Genomic DNA, 18,594 nt, shown 5'->3' with positions numbered 1-18,594 from the left:
CATCCATCATCATCATACTCCTCAGTGAGTTCGGTCAGAGGCGCCTGGGCAGACATGTTTTGTCTCCTGGAGACTCAGTCCTGCTGGCAGTCCTATTGCACCGTCTTGACGATGATGGCTAGCAGTCGTAATGCACCATTTTCTGCCAAGCACTCAGAAGATGCCGATGGCTATCAGTCATGCTGCACCATCTGCTGCCAGCCTAAGATGTAAAAGATAGATGGACCTGATTTGTTCTGTATTCATTTGCTTCCCCCTCCCTCCGTGAAATCAACGGCCTGCTAAACCCAGGGTTTTGAGTTCAATCTTCGGGGGGGCCATTCTGTGTGACAGTTGTTTGTGTTTCTCCCTGATGCACAGCCACCTTTGTTGATTTTAATTCCCTGTAAGCCATGTCGTCACTCGCCCGCCCCTCCGTCAGACAATAGTTTTGCGCCTTTTTTCAGCCCAGACGCCATAGCACTGGGATCATGGAGCCCGCTCAGATCACCGCGGCAATTATGAGCACTATGAACACCACGCACATTGTCCTGGAGTATATGCAGAGCCAGAACAGCCAAAGCAAAAACAGGCGAGGAGGTGATTGCAGCGCGGCGACGAGAGTGATGAAGAAATTGACATGGACATAGACCTCTCCCAAAGTACGGGCCCCAGCAATGTGCAAATCATGGTGTTACTGGGGCAGGTTCGTGCCGTGGAACGCCAATTCTGGGCCCGGGAAACAAGCACAGACTGGTGTGACCGCATCGTGTTGCAGGTGTGGGACGATTCCCAGTGGCTGCGAAACTTTCGCATACGTAAGGGCACTTTCATGGAACTTTGTGACTTGCTTTCCCCTGCCCTGAAGCGCCAGAATACCAGGATGAGAGCAGCCCTCACAGTTGAGAAGCGAGTGGCGATAGCCCTGTGGAAGCTTGCAACGCCAGACAGCTACCGGTCAGTTGGGAATCAATTTGGAGTGGGCAAATCTACTGTGGGGGCTGCTGTGATCCAAGTAGCCAACGCAATCAAAGACGTGCTGATATCCAGGTAGTGATTCTGGGAAACGTGCAGGTCATAGTGGATGGCTTTGCTGCAGTGGGATTCCCTAACTGTGGAGGGGCGGTAGACGGAACCTATATCCCTATCTTGTCACCGGAGCACCAAGCCACTGAGCACATAAATCAAAAAGGGTACTTTTCAATGCGGCTGCAAGCCCTGGTGGATCACAAGGGACGTTTCACTAACATCAACGTGGGAGGGCCGGGAAAGGTACATGATGCTCGCCTCTTCAGGAACTCTGGTCTGTTTCAAAAGCTGGAGGAAGGGACTTTATTCCCGGATCAGAAAATAACCGTTGGGGATGTTGAAATGCCTATAGTTATCCTTGGGGACCCAGCCTACCCCTTAATGCCTTGGCTCATGAAGCCGTACACAGGCAGCCTGGACAGTAGTCAGGACCTGTTCAACTATAGGCTGAGCAAGTGCAGAATGGTGGTAGAATGAGCATTTGGATGTTTAAAAGCGCGCTGGCGCAGTTTACTGACTCGGATAGACCTCAGCTAAACCAATATCCCCATTGTTACTGCCGCTTGTTGTGCGCTCCACAATATCTGTGAGAGTAAGGGGGACACATTTATGGTGGGATGGGAGGTTGAGGCAAATCGCTTGGACACTGATTACACGCAGCCAGAGACCAGGGCGGTTAGAAGAGTACAGCAGGGTGCGCTGCGCATCAGAGAAGCTTTGAAAACCAGTTTTGTGATTGGTCAGGCTACGGTGTGAAACTTCTGTTTGTTTCTCCTTGATGACCCGCCCCCCAGTTCACTCTACTTCCCTGTAAGCTAACCACCCTCCCCTCCCCTCCCCCCTTCGAGCACCGCTTGCAGAGGCAATAAAGTCATTGTTACTTCACATTCATGCATTCTTTATTAATTTATCACACAACTAGGGGGATAACTGCCAAGGTAGCCTGGGAGCGGTGGGGGAGGAGTGAAGGACAAGGACACACTGCAGTTTAAAATTTTAATTCTTATTGAAGGCCAGCCTTCTGATGCTTGGGCAATCATTTGGGGTGGAGTGGCTGGGTGGCCGGAGGCCCCCCCACCGCGTTCTTGGGCATCTGGGTGTGGAGGCTATGGAACTTGGGGAGGAGGGCTGTTGGTTACACAGGGGCTGTAACGGCGGTCTGTGCTCCTGCTGCCTTTCCTGCAGCTCAACCATACGCTGGAACATATCAGTTTGATGTTCCAGCAGCCGGAGCATCGACTCTTGCCTTCTGTCAGCAATCTGACGCCACTTATCCTCTTCAGCCCACCACTTGCTCTCTTCAGCCTGCGATTCAGCCCGCCACCTCTCCTCTCATTCATATTGTGCTTTTCTGCACTCTGACATTGACTGCCTCCACGCATTCTGCTGTGCTCTGTCAGCGTGGGAGGACATCTGGAGCTCCGAGAACATATCATCCCGCATCCTCCGTTTTCCCCTTCTGATCTTCACTAGCCTCTGCGAAGGAGAAACATTTGCAGCTGGTGGAGGAAAAGGGAGAGGTGGTTAAAAAAGACACATTTTAGAGAACAATGGGTACGCTCTTCCACGTTAAATTTTGCTGTTCACATTACACAGCGCATGTGCTTTCGTTACAAGGTCGCATTTTTCCTCTTATATTGAGGGCCTGCCGGTTTGGTGTGAGAGATCACTCACGCAGTGCCAGGCAACAGAATTCGGCTTGCAGGCAGCCATGATAAGCGACAGTCTTTTGGCTTTTTTAACCTTCATAACATGCGGGAATGGTTTCAAACAGCAGCGCCCTCATTTCCCATACCAAGCACCCATTGGGTTGGCCATTTAAAATGGGTTTGCAATGTAAAAGGAGGGGCTGCGGTTTCCGGGTTAACATGCAGCACAAACCCAACTAACCCCCCTTCCCCCCACACACCCAATTCTCTGGGGTGATCACTTCACCCCTCCCCCCCACCGCGTGACTAACAGCGGGGAATATTTCTGTTCAGCCGAGCAGGAACGGGCACCTCTGAATGTCCCCTTAATAAAATCACCCCATTTCAACCAGGTGACTGTGAATGATATCACTCTCCTGAGGATAACAAAGAGAGATAAGGAATGGATGTTATCTGCATGCCAGCAAACACCGGGACCATACGCTGCCATGCTTTATGCAATGATTCCAGACTACGTGCTACTGGCCTGGCGTGGTAAAGTGTCCTACCATGGCGGACGGGATAAGGCAGCCCTCCCCAGAAACCTTTTGCAAAGGCTTTGAGAGTACATGAAGGAGAGCTTTCTGGAGATGTCCCTGGAGGATTTCCGCTCCATCCCCATACATGTTAACAGACTTTTCCAGTAGCTGTACTGGCCGCGATTGCCAGGGCAAATTAATCATTAATCATTAAACACGCTTGCTTTTAAATCATGTGTAATATTTACAAAGGTACACTCACCAGAGGTCCCTTGTGCGCCCTCAGGGTCTGGGAGCACGCCTTGGGTGAGTTCGGGGGTTACTGGTTCTAGGTCCAGGGTGATAAACGTATCCTGGCTGTTGGGAAAACCGGTTTCTCCGCTTCCTTGCTGTGAGCTATCTTCATTGTCTACAGCATCTTCCTCGTACCCCGAACCCGCTTCCCTGTTGTGTGATTCTCCATTGATGGAGTCAAAGCACAGGGTTGGGGTAGTGGTGGCTGCACCCCCTAGCATGGCATGCAGCTCCGCGTAGAAGCAGCATGTCTGCGGCTCTGCCCCGGACCTTCCGTTTTTGCCTCTCTGGCTTTGTGGTAGGCTTGCCTTAGCTCCTTAATTTTCATGCAGCACTGCTGTGGGTCCCTGTTATGGCCTCTGTCCTTCATGGCCTTTGAGACTTTTTCTAATATTTTGCCATTTCATTTACTGCAACAGAGTTCAGCTAGCACTGATTCGTCTCCCCATATGGCGAGCAGATCCCGTACCTCCTGTTCGGTCCATGCTGGAGCTCTTTTGCGATCCTGGGACTCCATCATGGTTACCTGTGCTGATGAGCTCTGCATGGTCACCTGTGCTCTCCACGCTGGGCAAACAGGAAATTAAATTCAAAAGTTCGCGGGGCTTTTCCTGTCTACCTGGTCAGTGCATCTGAGTTGAGAGTGCTGTCCAGAGCGGTCACAATGAAGCACTCTGGGATAGCTCCCGGAGGCCAATACCGTCGAATTCCGTCCACATTACCCCAAATCCGACCCGGAAAGGCCGATTTCAGCGCTAATCCCCTCGTTGGAGGTGGAGTAATGAAAGGTTTAAAGGGCCCTTTAAGTTGAAAAAAAGGGCTTCGTCGTGTGGACGTGTCCAGGCTTAATTCGATTTAACGCTGCTAAATTCGACCTAAACTCGTAGTGTAGACCAGGCCTTAGATATTACATTAGGTTGTGTGTGTTCTCCATTATAAGAACCGTCTGTTTACAGTCTCTCTTCTTTAACTTCAGAATTATTTTTACTTTCTATAAAATGGCTGCAAAAATACCACGTATTGCATTCAGCAGAGCAGCTTTGTCCTTTTCAGGCATCAGTGCATATCATCTCTGCAAAAAAGCTCGGCTAACTCTGGGATGAGATGTGGAAGAACTGTATTTTGTTGCAGTTGCATAGTGCCAATTTGGTCACTTATAATTTAAACAGAGCACTCCACGTTCCAAATGTTTGAAACGAGGCTTAAAAATTAGGACTATAAAATGCTCATTTCCAAACAATTTATGCAATATGAAGGGAAAACTATATTTTACATATATAATTATTGAATAGTAAAGCCACTATTTGGGTACTGTGATGTATATTTTTGCAGAATATTTGCTGGCTAATATATGAATGCAAAGCACAGATTCTTCCTGTTAACCTGTACATTTTATTTTGTTCCCAGAGGGGTTTGTAATTGCTAATGATGTTGACAACAAGCGCTGCTATTTGCTGGTTCATCAGGCTAAGAGGTTAAACAGTCCTTGCATCATGGTGGTAAATCATGACGCTTCCAGCATCCCTACTCTACAAATAGACAATAGTGGAAGAAAAGAGGTCCTCTTCTATGATAGGATTTTATGTGATGTCCCTTGCAGGTATAGTGCATTTACTTCTTAATACGCATATTCATTGTGCTACTTTAAATGTAATCTTTTTTTTTTTTTTTTAATTTGTCCCTCGGCCTTTCTGCTAAGATTTCCAAAACAGGCTGTTTCTCCTTTCGCATCAGATTAGATAAAGAATTCTAGCTTAAGATAAATGATCTTTTTGCCTCACTCCAGCCTATCCTTAGCTTCCATTACCCAGTGGACTAAGTTTGTCTTCTAAACCTTTACATCAGGAATGGCAGGCTATATATGGAGCATATCTATGTGATCTAACAGTTTCTAGTTTTTGTTTAATTCCCAAACTGCAGGAATTAATGGAAACAAAATTCATATTAAAAGCAAATACAATCTTATACACTAATACTGTATCTAAAATGAGATAGCCAGTCTAAATACCTATGGGAGAGGAGGCATTACTAAATGTTGCATCAATCTTAATTTCTTTTATTTGAAACAAGTTGTACAAGCATAGTTGCTTTTATTTCTTTCAGGGCTTAAAAGTGCAGTTCTGTTCTGAAAAGCGACTCTCTCCAAAATAGCAATGGTGTAGATATGTGGGCAGAGTTGGCATCGAGGTTTGTTGCATGGATTGGTTCCTGAGTTAGAGTTGTTATGGTGTGGTGCGTGGTTGCTGGTGAGAATATGCTTAAGGTTAGCGGGTTGTCTGTGGGCGAGGACTGGCCTGCCCCTCTGCTATGTACATTGGCCAAACTGGACAGTTACTACACAAGAGGATAAATGGACAAGTCAGATATCAGGAATGGCAATACACAAAAGCCTATAGGAGAACACTTCAACCTCCCTGGCCACACAATAGCAGATGTTAGGGTAGCCATCTTACAGCAAAAAAACTTCAGAACCAGACTCCAAAGAGAAACTGCTGAGCTCCAGTTCATTTGCAAATTTGACACCATCAGCTCAGGATTAAACAAAGGCTGTGAATGGCTATCCAACTACAGAAGCAGTTTCTCCTCCCTTGGTGTTCACACCTCAACTGCTAGCAGAGCACTTCACCCTCCCTGATTGAACTAACCTCGTTATCTCCATACTGATTTATACCTGCCTCTGGAAATTTCCATTACTTGCGTCTGATGAAGTGGGCATTCACCCACGAAAGCTTATGCTCCAATACTTCTGTTAGTCTTAAAGGTGCCACAGGACCCTCTGTTGCTTTTTACAGATTCAGACTAACACGGCTACCCCTCTGATACTTCTCTCCAAAATGTCATTGTAGGATTCCTAGTTATTGTCTCAATCACTTCTATATCAAATCTACCCAATTTACAAGTAAAACTTGCCCCCAAAACTGTCTGAAAATTTAGCTTGGAATCTGAAAGTCCAAATTCTTCCTAGTTCATGCATCACCAAGAAAAAAGAAAGTTTAAGGGAAACTTAAATGGAATTCGAAAGTATGCAATCAATAAAAATACATACATTATTTTCCCTATATTGCTATCATCTTTGCCTACTAAAAGGAAACATTTTTAATAATTCAGGGTAGTTGCTCTTGTTTACTTTTTGCATTTCTTGGATAATGAAAATCAGTAAAGTCACTTCCATTTGTTTATGATCACTAATTTCAGGTTCCTAGCGCTGCAGTGTTTCTTTCAAATACTGCAAGGGAATGTTTTTAAGACTGAAAAAACCTGGAAACATTATTTTTTGTAGATTTTTCTAAAAGCTTGCTTTTTTTTACAAAATGTAAATTTTTGCACAAATGTAAGTTAATGTGCATTTAAGAATTCTGTTGGTAATGCATGAGCCAGAGTAGAATCCAGATAGTTCTCTCAGAGTTGGGTTGGTGCTTGAAGAGTAAATTGGATTTAAAAGTAAAAATTAGTTTAATGAGTAATGTGAACAGATATGACTCTGAATACTTTGTTAGAAGGTACTGTTTTCACAGATTTTTTTTTTTTTCCAGAGAAGTATTCTTTAATCATCTTTGAGTAGGATCACTCCTGTCTGCTATGTCAGCATCCTCTCGCACTGAAAGATTCCAATAGCTTGGTCAGGGAAAGATGAGCCATTGTTGTTGTTTAGCTACTTTTGTATTATTAAATCAATTGATAGTTAATTGGTTTGGAAGCTAAAAACTGAGGGAGGATTCCTATTCTGTGATTGAACAATCTTCTGTATGTATTTTTTTGTTAGTTCCCTGTTTTTTGGAATTTTATTGTCCCTGTTACTCCCCTTTGATCCTCTCTTCCTCTTGCTCCCTTCCCCTTTTGTCTTCTCTCTGGTGTCCTCATAGTTGTTCTGTAGGCACTCAAGCCACTTTTCCTTTCAAGTTATGTTCACTCTCTTATTTTTGCTGATGATGCACGTTGAAGAGTAAGGATTCATTTGTGCTCATTATGGGTGGTGGGCAGGTATACTGCTCATCCCACTTAGTGAATGGAGAATGAGACAAATGAGTGGCTTTAAGCCCCACCACCTTCAGCACTGTGTGAGAGAGGGGTATAGAAGAAAAGTCTGGCCTGTTGAACAGGACCTCAATGCAGTTCTTTATCCAATTAGTGTCTGGGGCTAACTGGCCATAGCTTAGAGCCTTCCTGTGTAGCGCTGACTCTAATTGACTGCTTGGGAAGGAGAAAAGTTGCAGGAGCAGCTTCAATTTAAAGCTCTCTTCACCTAAAAATGAACTTGAAAAAAATCAATGTCACTACAATAAGCAGCTTTTTATGTGCCCTTACCCTGTATCGTATGTTAATGAACATTCACATATTTATGATTGTGCATCTTTAAATTAAAAAAAAAAAAAAAACTTTTTTTTTTAGCCTGGAAAGAAGTCCTTTAGTATGAACAGCAGCATCTTAAAGCTTTTAAAGCAACTTGTGTGCTTTGGTTCTGTTGTAAAAAGCTGGAAGGGGGACGAGGCGGGGCAATATAGACTCTGTATGTAGTGGCCTAGATGTTTCTATTGAGCGTATCAACAAAAATAACAGATGAGATGTTATTTCTTATTGTGTGGATTATTGTCCACTGGAACTGGGATGGAGACTACTATTTTCACATCACCATCTGCTGTATGATTTGTTCTCACTTTTGGTTACAAGGAACCTACTATGACTCTTGATAAATTGTTCCAGTGGTTAATTACCCTCACCGTGAAAAATGTACACCTCATTTCCAGTGCACTGTTTGACATTACCAGCTTCCAGAACTGTATGGTAGCCATTTTGTCTGAATAAACCAAGACACTTTCATGGTACTTACTTTACTTTCCCTTTAACTTTTAACTTTGTTAATCATCTTCAAAATGGAGTTCTTTTAGTGAAGAGAGTACTTGTCGTGAAGAAGCATTTGTCAGGAATTTACTTGAGCCTAGTGATATAGCAATATGAAGTTCCAGCTCTTGTAAATGATGTCACATTTTTGTTAAACCTCAACGCATAGTCTGAAATAAGTTAATTTAAGCAAAAAATATTAACTCTTTGAATACCTCTCACATTTTATTTTATATTAAAATAAGGAGTGAAGTCCTAGCATCATTGAAGTCAATGGGAGTTTTTTAATTTACTTACTTGGGGCTGGGATTTTACATGTTAGGTATGTGAAATTAATTTCAGTGGGTGCATTACAAGGTTTTGTTGCCTATTGAGCTTTCAGAACGCATCTCTTGATTGATTGATTCTCAACTGGTAAAACTAGTCTGGTGCTGGAAATCCACTCAGATTAGAGATGGGTTGCATCGTCTCTGAGACTTTGGAGCTAAATAACTGGATCAAGATGGAAGATCCAGTTTATCCTAACTTAGAGGTAGGAATCAGAGTGCTGTTCTTGGGTCTGGTAGCTTACAAGGAATGTGTTGAAGTGAGTAACTGGGGTAAGATGATATCTAGCAGCATATGAATCAAATTAGATGGTACATTTTTCAGTTCAGGATTGGAATTCCTACATGTGTTCAGTGCCTAGCAAAAATGGGGTTGTAATCCTGACTGGGCACTATTGCAATAATAGTAAAGAAAGTACTTGTTTAGTGATGTGTGGGGGTTTTTTTCTGTTTGTTTTTTGTTTTTTTTCCTCTTTATCGTGTTTTGACTATTAACTTTGAAAACTTAATTTGTTTTTTAAAAAATGAATTTTTTGCCTGTAAATAGTTATTCCACAATTTTCTTATCTTCTGACTGCCTTTAATCCCTAAAGAAATAATTAGAAAAGGGAGAAATCTATGTCTAACTTGATTGCTACCAAAACACACTGTTCCAGTTTTTAGTGGGAATTCCGGGTGATAACTGAGACAGATTATTGTTCCCTTGTCTCACAGTTGGCTGATATTAGAGGCTGAGACAAAATCTGCTGGGGGTTTAGCATCCTCTTAAAATGACTCCCCTGTGGTTAGTATCAAAATGGATCGTCTCCTCATGGGTTAAAACACCATTTTTGGATTTACTTATTTTTTCAGCATAGAGTTAAATGTAGATCATAAAAATCTTTTATTTGTGAGTTAACATGTAAACTTCTATTGCAGTGGAGATGGAACCATGAGAAAAAACATTGATGTGTGGAAAAAATGGACAACACAAAATAGCTTACAGCTACATGGGTAAAAGTGCATATTATAATTCCTGTATATGTTTGCAGAAAATGTCATCAGTGTAACAGTTTTACAAATAGAAATTATGAAGTGTTGCCACCTTTCCCTTCCCCCACAAACAGCTAATTTCCTTGTACTTTCTTCTGAGAAGGGGATAATCATCCAAATGTGGGAGCCGTCTACATTAAGGATAGGGTAGCATCCCTATTATTTTTGGTTTTTATGAATACCAAAATAACTAGAGCCCTTGCAAATTCACAACCATGAAAAACACATAGTGAACTGTGAAATCTGATCTCCCCTGTGATATCTGGCTATTATAGGGGAGGGGCAGGGCTGTGGGTACCCCAGCGGGGGATTCCTACAGTGCACTGGACTCCAACTGTTAGTCCCGGTGGGGCTAGGGAGGGATGGGACGACTTCTTCCCTGCAGGGGCCACTCTGGGGCTGGGTCAAACCCCCAGGAACCTCCATGGCTGTGCTGGGCTCTGAAGGCAGCGTCCCTGCCAGCAGCAACACAGAAGTAAGGGTGGCAATCCTGCAATACCCTCCTACCCCCCTCAACCCACCACCACACACACACTAGCTTTGCAACGCCCTACACTCCCCTTTTGGGTCGTGACCCCCACATATACAACACCATGAAATTTCAGATGTAAACATCTGAAACTGAAATTGACTTTAAAAAATGGTATAACTCTGAAATTGACCAAAATGAATTGGTAGGGCCCTACAAATAACTAATGCAAAGGCAGGGAATCCATTGGGAGGGGGTTGCTAGCAGTGAGGGCACAGTAATGGTAGTGAGCCAACTAGTTGGATAGGAGGCGGGTGGCAGGAGCTGCAGGGAAGACCGTGCAAGCCTAAAATGGCAGCGTCCACTTTGTACACCAAAAGTCTAATGTAAAATAAAATATGAATATTGGTGAAATCCCTGTATTGTTATCTCTGACGAATATGAATAAAAGATTGGCCCTGGCCTTGTTTGACAAATAAACAACTTGGGTTGTTGGCTATTGTAATGCATCAAAATGGCTGTTTAACACTGTAGTTTGGTGGTAGAGGGTTTATGTGAATTCTGGAATTAAGTTAATCACATTTTTGTAAAAAAATTTTTTTTTTTTTTTTTTAGAAAAATATCAAAGATTTCTAAAATCTTATTTTAAAACCTGAAATTATTTAATTTTACTAAACCTCTCAATTTAGATATGGTTTGATATGTAAACATTGTATTACCTTTTTGTTGAACAGATTTATATATGCTGCTTTTCAACACTGCAAATTGTTGCAATCCATAGAAATTTTTTGGTGAGGTTTTTGGGAAAATAGCTTAATTGACTAAGTTCTTTAAAATTTAACAGTGTTTAGTATACCTAAGGAAGTGTATTTGAAACAGTAGTATTCTATTAGTTGAAATAAATTAGTTTACAGGGTTTATTTTAGGGGCAGAGTTGTATTGTGGATGCACGTCGCCATCCAGGTTATTGTATTGTGTGATATGTCTTTCTAGTACAACACTAACCAAACTGTGTTCTGCTGGCAGTGCTTCTCATACTGTTGATTTTAATGCTAGAATTCCTGGGCTAGAGAGGGATAGTGGCCAAGATAAATTGCCTGCGTTCAGATACTATGGTAATAGGCACATTCAATAGAGGCATGAGGAAATTAAGCTCTGTGTTTAAACGTTATGTGTCCTGTTTTAATGCCTGATTTAATATAGCTAGAATGTCTGTGATGAAGTTTTCCCTGAGGTTTAAAGTAAGCTTCACCTGTAACAGGGTGTTTTGTATAAGGGATAATGGGAGTCTTGCTGAATGGTTTAGACAAACACTTTTTTTTTAGATTGCAGTTAAGGATTGCAACCCGGGGTGTAGAACAACTGGCAGAAGGAGGTAGGATGGTCTATTCGACATGTTCACTGAATCCTGTTGAAAATGAAGCTGTGATTGCATCCCTGCTGGAAAAAAGTGAAGGTGAGAAAATGAGATATCTTGGCTGAATATTTACTGAACAATACATTAAAATCTTATTGATTCACAATAATAGGGGGAGATGTGAAGATTAGAATGCCAGGGATGAGTGCAGTATAGATGAGAAACTCCCAGTGGGGAAGCTGCCTTATTTTCTCCTCTTATATCAACAGCTGTAATAAAAGTTCTCTAGACCAAATGAGGTCTAGACACCCTATCAGCATTAGTAGATTTTATAGCTGTAACTGTTGGATCTTAAAACAGTTCTGTAAATGATGTACCAAAGACTCATTCAGACTCATCTGTGTTGCCTCGGTAGCATCAACAGGAGTAAAAAGTAGTAAACATTTATTTTTGTCACTGTAGCAAGCATACATGGAGCACAACTGTTGAGTAAGAATGTGCCATTTTAACATAACCAAGTCTCCAAATAGAGCTCCACCTTAAAGTTGGATGCCACTGTCTGCTTCTGGTGGATGGAACCAATATTGTCTTGTGGCCAAGTTAAGCTTGGCAGTAGGGAGCACGGTTGGCAGCAGTGTCTCAGACTGCTGTGAAAGAGATCAGAATTGGGGCAGTAGCTTGCTTAAACAGCAGAGTTGTGGGGAAAGTAATTTTCACCCCATATTTTCCCCCACCACCAGGGTAGGAGGAGGATCAGATGCAGCAGTAGTTGGTAGTAAGTAGCCTAGGCCTGTTTGAGGGATGTTACCAAATATCAGGAAATGACACTAGCTCATGGGCAACTGTGTTCTAGTGGCTTCTGTCTGGGGACTGAGAGTTATGAGGCCTGGATTCTATTCCTGAGTCTGCTGACATCTTTTGTGTCCTTGACTAAATCACTTAACATCTCTGGTTTTTATCCCACCTCAGTTTCATCCCATCTGTAAAGGTATTTCTAGACTTTCACATGAAGTTTTTTATAACCTATGTTATTATCCACACTAGATCCACCCCAAGTAAACATTTCTTTTCTGACTGAATCAGCTAACTGCACACTTGCAAATTATTTCCAGTGGTTTTGAATGTCTGTCTTTTTACTGAAGTTCAAATCAAGGGGTTTTACTGAACATGGAGACCTTTTAACATTTGTGACTAACTTCAAATTGAGTCAGCTTTGAAAAATGACACCCCATGCCAATCTGGGGGGTTTACAATTATGTTTTTCTATTTTAAGATTTTTACCTTTTCATTATTGTTTAGAATACCTGTGCAAATAAGAGAGGTGACTGGTTGACAAAGGGGAGTAAACTGACAAAGTACTATAAAATGCACAAAGCAAGTAAATTGAAAATCAGTAAAGAAAAAGACCTTTCTCTGTTCTTTCATTTATAGCAATCCTGAGTTGCAGCAATTTAATAATAATAAAATCAGTAGTGTGAGATTTTTTTTTTTTTAATGGGTAAATGATTCAAGTATACTTAAAGGAATAATAGAAAATGTAATTTTGTTCATGTTCAGGGCATCTTGAAGCATTTTACCAAGTAATGAGTTAAATACTGGAAATAGTATTTTGTTGAGGGACTGTTAGGTTATGAGGCATCAGACTTTAAATCTATCAGGGTTGAAAATGGGCATTTTATTTAATTATAAAGTCATTTTCGACAGCCAGTGTTGTGTAGTATTGTCTTTTTATCCTTTACTTTCATCTGTTGTCAAACTTCTTTAAAGTTCTTATTGGACTTTTAAAAATCTGTTCATAACGATGTGTAATTTCTTATCATCTTTGTTATCTTGAAGTACAAAATGTATTTCAAAATAAGTATCTCTATCTTACCCAACATGGTGTATAATTTTATAGAAATCCATGTTTTGAAAGGTTACATAGAAGTACACCTCTAAACAATTTCCCTGAAGTTTATATTTTCAAGAACACTTATTTGCTTTTGCATATTTGGCTTTCTAGGTGCCTTAGAACTTGCTGATGTCTCTTCTGAGTTGCCAGGCTTGAAGTGGATGCCAGGGATTACACAATGGAAGGTATTTGGAAGATATTTCTGTAAAGATATACACCATAGTCCCAGTCTTGATGCATGCTTTGTTACCTGCACAATTTAGGGCTCTCAGCTCCCTACCCTCTCCTTTTGGGTACTTAGGAAGTAAGGGACCCAACTTTACCCCTCTGTGGGCTCTGGGCTCTACTCCTCAGTGGACTCAGGGCTCTGCGGGGCCTTTTAACAGTGAAAGAGTCTTACACAGTAATATCCTTAACCTCTATTTAGTAACAGTTACCAAAACAGAATACACACGCTAAGCATACAATGCTCACCACTCCCAATAAGGCAGATGAACTTTGCTTGATGGCCAGTCAAGATTAGATTGTCCAGGGCTCTAGTTTCTGCATGGTATGGTCCACAGGTTGTTGAGATCTGACAGCTCTGATCTTGGGCTGTATCCTGGAGTTAGGTTCCAAAGAATGTCCCTTTGGACCCCAGTGTATATAGTTAAAACTTGGTTCCTACCTAGCTATACCTTAGCCAATAATTTTAAACTAAAGTACTACAAAACAGTGTTTTTCACCAATCCTAGCCCATTATGAAACCATTCTTGAACCAGTTAGACCCCACCATCTTAGTTCATTTAAATCTTGTGAAATTAGTTTTGCAACAAAGAATCAGACAGAGACCATACAGATAAACAGTAGAGAAGTAGGGACCATAAAGGCCAAACAATAGAGAAGTATAGATTTCACAATCACAACTGTTAAATGGTTCCTTCCCAGACAGAATATCAAACAAAGTTTTCTTTAAACGTCTTACCCTTGGTTTCTTTATCTGGAGATGGTGAGTACTATTAGGACAGGAGTGCCTGCCTAACAGTCTGGTATTACATTGTTTTGATGCAATTTAGATGCAACGGGAGAATATGACTTAGCTCATGTCTGCTGTTTCTCACTCTTGCTGCTGCTTTTACTGCAGAAAAAGGCCTCAGACCTTACAGCTTTGGGTGTAAAATCAGGCAGGAACTCAAAGAGCTCTAAAATTGAGATATTGGCCTAAGCTAATAAAACTGGAAGAAGTTAAATGATAGCAATAAATATGCCACCAAGGTTTTTAATCCTCCCCAGCTAGAGTACACTCTACAAATCTTTGAGGCTCCACTAATACAGTCTCCCAGGGGGAAAAAATCACCGTCATGTTTCTTAATTTTGCTTTTACTTCATCATTTCAGGCAGTTCTATCGCCCATTTTGTTGATAATCCTGTCCGATCCACTTTAAGTTGTCTCTTACCTTTAGGCATGAAAAGTTATAATCTGTCACAAGAGGAAGCCACCTGGCTTCTTTCCCATCCTTTTTTAGCTGCTGGGATGCTCCAGCCAGTCATCCATCCTTGAGGCTCTGTAGCTGAGCTGGATGCTTGGGGGAAAAAGGGACAAGAAGTGGACAAGTCCTTCAGACTTATTGAAATACAGGGAGTCTCGACTTTACGACATTCGACTTACGACGAACAGCACTTACAACATTTCTGAATTGACACCCTGATCTGACTTACAACAATTGGTTTCGACTTTACGATGCTTGGTCCTGCAATGGAGTGGATTGCGGTTCCGAGTTTTACGACTTTTTACTTACGACGCAATTTTCAGGAGCCAGTTGTGTCGTAAATCCAAGGATTGCCTGTATTCTTTCAGTAGAAAGCAAACGTAGAAGGTTGCTTTAAGTTTCCTGACCCTTCTGACACTGAAAGCTGAGCCTTAAAATGTGTACCTGTGTAGTAAATGCAAAATGGTTAATGGCATATGCAATTTGGAATCTTGTGTTTTGCATTTACAATTTAAGTACACACTTTTCGAAGCTTCGCCATGAAATAGAATCTGTCTGCAGAGTCATTTGCAAAATAGACCTGCCTGCAAGTAGAGATGAAGCTAAAAAAAAGGAAAACAGAGGTAACGTAGGATGCCAAATTTATAAAACAAACAAATCTTGCTTTAGTATTTACCTCAGAGGATCCTGGCCAATGAAATGTATTTATGGATAGAATGGTGGTTTGGGAGCGTGATTCTAGTTATTTAGGTTGCATCTCCAGCTTGACCATAAATGGAAAGGGGTTCAAGTAGCATCCATAGTTGTACACAAATAGCAAAGCACAAAGTGAAAAGATTTTGCTTTTCCTTGAGTGGGATCATACTTTACTTTTTAAATAAGCAAAAAGATAGGGTTTACACACACACTGCTTCAGTCAAGACGCAAAATATCCAGAAAGAATGTTAACTGATGTACTGCATTTCTGTGAATGTTTATGCTAAAAATTGATTTCAAGATAGAAATCTTCCCCATAACATTAAGATGTGTATTCAAAATAATGCATGAACACTATGCAGAGAAATATTGGCAGATTTACTAGTCTCGAACCCATGTCTTCTACTTGAGAATGTACGTTAAGCCTTATTTTAGTGCATTTGTGGATAGTGAAAACAGCAGTAAAGATTAAGTGCAAGACTCTTTAAATTCCTGGTTTTCATTGCACATAATTTTGTCAAATAAATCTTTACCACTGAAACTTTTAATGCTCGGGTTTGTCCAAAGGTGTAACTAGCTTCCTTTAAAACTACAGTCTTTATGGTGGCTTTTAAGTTAGCTGTTCATGATGTGGGGGAGGAGAACATATCTCATTCAAATATGCCCATTACAATTCCAACACACCAATATGGATAGAACTCTCTCAGGTCAAAGTTGTGAGATTCAACAGAGGTCACCTTATGCTTTTTCTGCTGAGTTATGTAGGCTTTCCTTGGTACTTCCATGGCTGTTTCCTTTCTGACTGTATGTCAGAACATCATGCTGAAGGAGACCCCATCATGTCCATGGGCTGTGGACCAGAGAATGAGAACCTGTTGTGATGTATGTTTTCATAGATTTTAAGACTGGAACGGACCAATAGATCAATCCAGTCTGACTACCTGTATAACACTCTCTAGAATTTCACCAGATTACCCCTACATTGAGTCCAGTAATTTGTATAAAGTACATCTTCAAGAAAAACAGGTTTTGTACAAGGCTAATTCAAAAATGGCTGAATTTTAGAAGTTGCAACTTCATGTGCTAGTCTTGACAATTCTTAAAGTATAAGTGACTGAAATTTAGTACAAAAACCCTTCATTATTATGTTATATGTGATAACAGAGTAACATAAAACTGTAAGTGTTGTACGAGCAGTTGTGGTTTCGTGCTGTTGCTTCATTGGAGTTCCACAACTATGTACTTTTGATATTGTCCAAATGTGGAAATATGCAGTTAATTCAGCAGAATAGAGCTACTCCTTTTTTGTCTTAAACATATATTAATGTGATAAGAGATTAAATTAAACATACAAGTCAGGAAAATGTTACCATTCTTACAGAAATGTTGACTTGATATCCTTGCACATATGTAATGATTTTTTTTTTCTTGGTAAATGTATCCTGTATAAATATACTCAGACTAATATTACCAAGTTAAGGTTCCTACAGGAATTTTGAATTTCCCACCTTTTTTTATGTGGTTAGTTTTTCAACCTGCATTATTATTTTGTGTTCCACCTGTATTTTGTTAACAAGTAAATTAACATCAAATTTTATTCCTAAATGAACTACTAGCACTAGTAATCTTGATACAGCCATTTAGTTGTTACATAGGGTTGCCAACTTCCTAATTCCAGAAAACCGAACACCCTTGCTCTGCCCACTGCCCCTCCCCTTCCTCCGTTGCTTGATCTTCCCCACCCTCTCTTGCTCATTTTCACTGCAAGGCCCAAACAGGCATATTTATTGTTTTGACAGATGTATTAAGTTCAAGTTTTATTTGTTACAGGACACTAGAGCTGGGAGCCAAATAAGTCAAAAAGGGTAATTTTAAAAAAAATGAAATTTCACAAAGATGTTCATGATTCTTTCCCTCCCCGCTTCCCATTTTTCATAACCAGCTCCATGTTCTTCGAGTGCTTGCTCATATCAATTCCAGTTAGGTGTGTGGGTGTGCACGGAAGTCAGAAAACTTTTTCCTAGCAGCTACCCGTTGGGCTGGCTGTGGAGCCCCCTGGAGTGGCTCCGACATGGCGCTCTATATAAGACCCTGCCGGCCCGACCTCCCTTCAGTTCCTTCTTACCGCCCATGACGGTTGTTGGAACAGTGGTCTCTTGCCAGCAAGTTCTCCACTACTCCCTAGCATTCTCTTATCTTTGTAAATAGTTCCCTTTGTTAGTATCGTTAGTAGTTATCTTAGTGTTAAGTGTAATATAGTGGTTGGGGGGTTTTTTCCCCTTCAATGAGTGCCCTACTAAAGTTATTTTAATTTTATGTATGGAATTAGGACCACACATTATCATAGCTACAATGGGTCCATTAAAGGCCCACTCCTGAAGCCCAAATACAAATCCATAGAGCACAACAACAGAAATACACACCTGTCCAGATACCTATATAAATAAATCTGTAGAAACTGACACCCACACCTACATGCAGATACACACGTGTATTCATGTGTACACATCTAGCATGCACTAAAACATATACTTCCACATTATTTAATATTATAATTGTTGCTTAATGCCTAGAGACCCCAGCTAAGTTCAGGGCTCCAGGGTGGTAAGTGCTGGACATACACGTAAAAAGAGAGAGTCTGCAACAAAGAGTTTATAATGTAGCTAGGCAAAGGTAGGGAGAAATGTATGATACATTGACTCTTCTGCAATTACTAGTCAACAACATTCATTTTTAAGAAATAATACATTTCTTTTAGAGTTCCCTTTTCTTTTAAAAACTTGATATGAAATGAATACACGTTTTATGTCATCAGTTTTTTTGCGCAAGCCAGCAAAAGGAATAAAAGTCAGAGTTAGGCTGCAAATTTTATTCACACAGGTATATACACATGTGGCAATACACACACCTCCCTACAAAAAGACACACAGTCTCTTACACACATACAGTGCATGCATGCACACACTTGCCTACACAGATAAACTTTTTCATACACTTTTCCAGGGGTGCCTAAATCACCCAGCTGGGAAGGGAGGAGGGTGGGCTG

General features: G+C 41.1%; 1 protein-coding gene across 1 annotated transcript in view; it reads left to right on the top strand.

The window, feature by feature from the left end:
- NSUN2 (NOP2/Sun RNA methyltransferase 2) overlaps positions 1-18,594 on the top strand; it is a 64,846-nt gene that overhangs the window by 10,287 nt on the left and 35,965 nt on the right. The window contains exons 7-10 of the mRNA XM_024200693.2: positions 4,877-5,069; positions 9,553-9,627; positions 11,461-11,591; positions 13,495-13,568. Of these exons, the coding sequence (XP_024056461.1) occupies positions 4,877-5,069; positions 9,553-9,627; positions 11,461-11,591; positions 13,495-13,568 (473 nt within the window). The remainder of the gene's footprint in view (positions 1-4,876; positions 5,070-9,552; positions 9,628-11,460; positions 11,592-13,494; positions 13,569-18,594) is intronic.

Source organism: Terrapene carolina, unplaced genomic scaffold, assembly GCF_002925995.2.
Source record: "Terrapene carolina triunguis isolate 2854851 unplaced genomic scaffold, T_m_triunguis-2.0 Scaffold580, whole genome shotgun sequence".
Lineage (NCBI taxonomy): Eukaryota > Metazoa > Chordata > Testudines > Emydidae > Terrapene > Terrapene triunguis.
The sequence above is the reverse complement of the archived record's forward strand: the minus strand, read 5'-3'. Positions and strand labels throughout refer to the sequence as shown.